The sequence below is a fragment of the Pteropus vampyrus genome, unplaced genomic scaffold (assembly GCF_000151845.1).
Source record: "Pteropus vampyrus isolate Shadow unplaced genomic scaffold, Pvam_2.0 Scaffold144, whole genome shotgun sequence".
NCBI classification, from domain to species: domain Eukaryota; kingdom Metazoa; phylum Chordata; class Mammalia; order Chiroptera; family Pteropodidae; genus Pteropus; species Pteropus vampyrus.
The window spans coordinates 2,784,233-2,790,306 of NW_011888925.1; the positions used below are offsets into that span (position 1 = coordinate 2,784,233).

At 49.2% G+C, this 6,074-nt stretch overlaps 1 protein-coding gene across 1 annotated transcript; it reads left to right on the forward strand.

Moving 5' to 3' along the window:
* Positions 1 to 2,700, forward strand: TIGD3 (tigger transposable element derived 3; the record flags this gene model as incomplete). Its single annotated transcript, XM_011368977.2, has 1 exon — positions 1 to 2,700. A coding segment is annotated over one exon (1,131 nt), but the record flags the coding sequence as incomplete, so codon positions are not given.
* Positions 2,701 to 6,074: the final 3,374 nt, after the last annotated feature.

Genomic DNA, 6,074 nt, shown 5'->3' on the forward strand with positions numbered 1-6,074 from the left:
GCCCGGGCCAAGGCCTGGGACGTGACAGGGCCCATGCTGCTCCACAAAGCCAAGGAGCTGGCCGACATCATGGGCCAGGATTTTGTGCCCAGCATCGGCTGGCTCGTCCGCTGGAAACGCCGAAACAATGTGGGCTTTGGGGCCCGCCATGTACTTGCACCTCCATTCCCAGGCATCACTTCCCAGACCCAGCCAACTCTTTCCCTTAAAGACTTTTCCCCAGAAGATGTTTTCGGCTGTGCCGAAGTGCCCTTGCTGTATCGGGCAGTGCCTGGCAGAGTGGGTGCCTGTGACCAAGTGCAGGTTCTGCTGTGTGCCAACAGCAGGGGCACGGAGAAGCGGCGGGTGTTGGTCAGTGGGCTCCAGGCTGCACAGAGGTGCTTCTTTGGGGTCAGCAGTGAGGCTCTGCCTGCGTCCTACCACCCGGACCTGGGCATCCCCTGGTCAGAGTGGCTGGCACAGTTTGACCGGGACATGGGGAGACAGGGCCGACAGGTAGCTTTGCTGCTGGCTGCCCGCGTGGTGGAGGATTTGGCAGGCCTGCCTGGGCTCTGCCACGTGAGGCTCCTGCCTCTGTCTGCCACTAGCACCACGCCTTCCCTGCCCGGCTCTGTGGTCCGGGCCTTTAAGGCCCATTATAGACACCGTCTGTTGGGCAAGCTGGCGGCTGTCCAGAGCGAGAGGGCTGGCACGTCACTGGCTGAGGCTGGGGTAGGCATCACAGTCCTGGACGCTCTGCACATGGCCGCAGCAGCCTGGGCCAAGGTGCCTCCCCAGCTCATCGTAAGCAGCTTCATTCAGGAAGGGCTGGCTTCCTGCAAAGCCCCCCTGTCCCCAGACAAAGCCTCTGAGATGCCAGCAGTCCCCCGTGGGCTGAGCTATGAGGAATTTTCCCGCTTTGTGGACCTGGAGGGTGACGAGCCTGTGTCTGGAGTGTGCAAAGGGGAGATGGGCACCGAAGACGAAGAAGGGTCCCTTGAGGATGCCTTCGATCCCCTGCCCACTAAAGCCGACGCCCTCCGGGCACTGGGCACACTGAGGAGGTGGTTTGAGTGCAATGGCACCTCCCCTGAGCTATTTGAAAAATTCTATGCCTGCGAGGAGGAGGTTGAGAGGCTCTGCTGCCTGTGAAGGACCCCTGCTGCTCACCAGAGCCCCCTCCTCTCCTGTTTCCCATGGAAACGCCCTCTCCGGAAGGCAGATTGGGGACTGGTCTCTTTCCCGTGGAAATGGAGCTTTTGTGAAAGGTGTAGAAGGGAGAGAGTTGGGAGATGCAGTCTAAGCTCTGAGCAAAAGTTCTCCGAGCCCAGAGATGACAGGTCCAAAGGGGGTGATAGGGAGATGGAAGCTAAGCTAGGTAGCTCCTGAACCCCCAGGGAGGCTGGGGCTTGGGAAGATGGAATTGGGGCTTTACAGACAGGCTGATCCCTTGAACTCTGTGTTAAAAACAGTTCTGCTTCTGGAAATAAAGTTTTTAATCAGGAAGGAGGCCAGGGTGTTATTTTCAGGGTAAGAGGGTGGAAACTTGTAACTCAGATCTCTAACTTGATGGCTGAGGGTCACTGCGACAGGGCTGTCTGGAGCTGTCTGCGGGTGACCCTAGGGATCCTGTTCCAGAGCTGCCAGGGTCCTCGTCAGCTACCAGACGAATTGAGTATCCTGGACATTCTGCGACATTCTAGGGGAGTAGAAAGGAGCCAGAACTTGGAATAGTCGTCGGTTGATTTTTTTTTTTTTCTTTTTGTCATTCATTTGATCATTTCATCTCTTCAGCAAGGGCTCCTGTGTGATGAGGTTGCAAAGATAATGTGTCTGCTGGGCAGGACCCTGCAGACAATGACAGTGGAGTGTGATGATGTGCGAAGTGCTGTGGCCCTGGAGAGCCTGGGGGCCTCCTAGAGGAGGTAAGTTTTGAGTTGCAGCTTGAAAGACAGAAAGAAGAATGGGAAGGATAGTCCAGGCCAGGGGGCGGCAGGCGCCGAACCCGACTGAGAGAAGGGACGGCCTTGCGGCTGACAGAGGCAGACAGTCCCGCCAGAGCCGTGGGGAGGCCCGGGGAGGAAGAGAGGCCTTTGGCACCTCTCGAAGGGTTTCAGTTAGGGCAAGGACAGGTCGTTTGTGGGGTTCCAGAAAACCGATACAAGGAGAGTGGGTCGGAGATGTGAGAGTGGATGGGAAGAGGATGGTTTAACCTGGGAAGGATGCGGGCTTTGGACGCAGACTCGGTGGTGAGGAGTGTGGCTCCAGGCCAAAGTCCTGCGCGTTCAGAGTGACCACCAGCAGTGACAAGCCAGTGTGTGCGGTTTGGTGGAGGGTGTTACAGTCGAAGACTCGGGCCACCCAAGGCGGTCTCTCTCATACCTGCATTCCTAGCCCCGGCACCTTACAGGGGCTTCGTCTCAGGCACCTTCCAAGGGCTTCTGCTGAGACGCTTTCTCCACTTTGACTCAGTGCCTTTCGGCCCTAGCCCTTCTGTCTCTCCCTTCCCCCCGTCTGCTTCACAAACAGGCTGGAGCCTTTAATGGACGGGGTTGTTGGGGGCGGGGGTGGTCTCCTGACAGTGAGACAATTCCCCGTCTGCCTGGCATGTCATCTGACCCTCACCCGTTGCTGTAGGAACACTGGAGAAACGGTGGTGACTCTTTCTGACTCTTGCCTGTACTGTCACAGTAAGCGAATAAAGGCTGACTGATACTTTCAGTTCGACTCGTTGTAACTGACCACCTCAACACCTGGCAACTGGACAACGATGAGGACTTACTTTTAAACAGTTCTGAAGCCACCTGCTGGCCTTCCTTTTCCAGCCTAAGATCCCAAATCATTGAGCCTTTCCTCATGGATTCTATTTTTCCTACTTTGTATTCATTTAAATTGTCCTTTTTCTCTGAAATCATCCCAATCCGGAGATATCTTTTCAAATATTGAAACCAAAATTACACAATCACAAAGCAACAGAGAGGGGACAGATTAGTTCTCTGTTCTCAGGCGTTACATTCCTGTTAGAATAGAATAATGTAACAGCGATTTATTGCCTACTTCTTCACAGAGTTTTTTTTTGTTTTTAAAGCCACAAGTAATTTTTCCCTTTCTCGTACTGTTATCACATATACACTTTGTCTATTTATAGATGGCTCATGCGTTGGCTCATTCAGGCAGTGTTTACTGAACGCCTTGCTTGGGGGGCAGGCCCTGTTCTAGGACCCTGAGCTAGAGCTGACCAAGACAGAGAAGACCCCACCTCTCAAAGCCCTTAACTTTCTAGTCGAAGGAGATGAAGATGGACAGGCAAACAAATAGCTGCCGTGATTTTAAATAGTGATACGAGCCAGGTTGAAAACAAAATAATGATGTCATAGAGAGTGACCGGGAGCAGGGAGTCAGGAAAACGGTATTTGGGCTGAGTCCTGAATGGTAAGAAGGAAATATTCATTCTTCCAGAGGAAGAGAGTCCTCCGCAAAGGGAATAGTAAGTACGAATATCTCAGGCTAGGAACAAAAGGCCGTCCCTGTGGCCGGAAGCGAGAAGGGGGCCAAGCAGAGGAGGAGCGTGGAGAGAGATGCAGGGGCCTTTGGGCCAGCAGCATTGAAATTTCATTCTAAATGAGACAGGAAATTGTTATTTTTTTGGATGGGGGAGGGATGAGTTAGAGAAAAGATGAACGCGATATGTTTTATGTTGAAATTTTGTTTTGTTTTTTTTTCTTTTTCCTTATTTTAAAAGGGTTTTTTTCTATGTTTAAAAATTTTTAATTCTAGTTGCTTGCTGTTTGAAAAACATATGAGGAGATGGGAAGCAAAAGTGGAAACCAGAAAACCAAGTTAGGAAACCGCCGAGTTGGTGGGACTTGCTCATGGATAGGACTTAAAGTATGAAGGCACAAGGAGAATCAAAAAGGACCGGTGCCCTTCTTGACATCTGATTTGTTATCGAGGTCAGGCAGTCCTATCCAATTTCACAGGTATTGCCACATGCCAAGGAAGCCGTGGGAGGGGCAAAGGAAGTACGTACGAGCTTTCATTTTGCTTACGAGACCGTAATGAACAGCCTCCATGCTCGGAAGGCGTGCAAGGCACCAGGGCAGCAAAGGTGAGTAAGACACAGTTCCTGTTCCTCAGGGGCTCACGTACTACAGGGAGAAATAGGAAGCGACCGACAATACAGGTCAGTCGTGAGAATTAAACAAATTGATATTTACAAAGTGGTTCCTACTTGCTGGGCACTATTTAAACACTATGCGTATGTTAAACGTCATTGTCGTCGTCGTCATCATCACTCTCGAGAAGGTGACGAACTGGATGCAAATCTCTGCCGTTTACTCTGAGTAATTTTTTCCCATCCACTTTCCAATTCTCTTCAGCTAATTCTTTGGTGGTTTTTTTTCAAATATACAAAATCATTTTTATACTCTGTTTCTTCCTTTTTAATTCTTTTATGCATTTACATATTTCGTGCATGGTTACATTTTATTTCTGAGCAACCTGATATTTGAAATCCATGGGGGGGGGCGGTGAAATCTGTTGTTTTTGTTTCTACTGATGCTTTAATTCATGGCGGCTTTTTCCCTTATAGGTCTGGTGATTTTTGTTGTGAGACTTTTTTTGTTGGCTGTACTTCATCTCCCGAAAACCTGGAGATCCTGACTTAAGAATGCTCGCCTTTAGAAATTTTTGTAGTTACTCCTGTTGGGCACTAGGAGGCGCTAACACCGTAATAAATTAATTTCTGGGAGGAAGGTGTCCCAGATCTGAAGGGGTAAAAAGATGAACAGGCATATGGTTCCTGGTTCACGGGGGAGATATTATTCTTATTTTTTTCCACCACAGGGAGAGAGGCAGGTTTCTTTGTAGATTCCCTCTGGTTTACACTCACTGCTTTGTTTTGTAGGAGTCCTTGAGAAGTTCCCTTTACTGTTTGCAAAGTCAAACTGGTTCTTAAATTTCGTTTGTTATAATGGGTCTGAGATCTAGCTGCTTTACAATAGCAGGGCTCTATATAAAGTCTAGAGCACCATTCTACCAGAGGGGAAGTCAGGAAGACGAGTTTTCATTCATTCATGCATTCATTCACTCACTTGTTCAAAACTATTTATTAAGCACCTCTGTATGCCAACTAGAGTTCTGATAATAAGAAAAAGCAGTCAAGGTCTCTCCTTTATGGAACTCACAGTTTAGAGGCAAGACAATTAAAATCAAAGAATCACACAAACAAGTATATAATTACAGACTGGAAGGGGACAAATGAAAGCACAAGCCAGTGATTCTCAAACTGTGGCCCCCAGCAGCAGCTGGAGACTTACTGAAACGCAAGTAACCAGACCCTCCCCAAACCTACTGAATCAGAAACTCAGGTGGGACTCAGCAATCTGTATTTTAACAAGCCTTTCAGGTGAATCACTGGCATAAACCAAGGGAACCTGACCTAAACAGAGGGGCTGAGGAAAGTTTCACTAAGGAAAGGATACTGAATTGAGAGCTAATAAATGAGCGGGAGGCACGCCAACAACGAGAATGGCATGTGCAAATGTCCTGTGGTGGGATGGAACCTGGTTTGCTTAAGGAACCAAGAGAAGGCGAATGTCCGAGGGCCTTGGAGGCTGTGGAAGGAGCTTGCCCTGATCACTCAGAGTAATGGGAAGCCATCGAGGGGGACAAGAGGAGTAGGGTGACTCGATGAGAATTGCACTCAAAAAGGTTATTTGTCCAGATTCAGGACAGGACCAGGGATGTAGCGCAGGCATACCTTGCTTTATTACACTTCGCCGAAGGCTCAGATTATGGTATTTTGACAATAAAGTTATTTTTTAATTTAGGCATGTGCATTATTTTTTTAGACATAATGCTATGTCTAAAAATTGACTGCGATATCACGTAAGCATAACTTCTACGTGCGCCGGGAAACCCGAGTCCTCATGCGACTCTCTTTATTGTAGTATTCGCTCCACTGCAGTGGTCTGGAACCAAACTCGCAATGTCTCTGAGTTACGCCAGTGTTGGGATTGGAAAGGAAAGCGTGAGTCCCAGAAAACTTGAGAATCCAGGTTAACAGGAGCTGGGGACTCCCTTGAAGCAGAAGG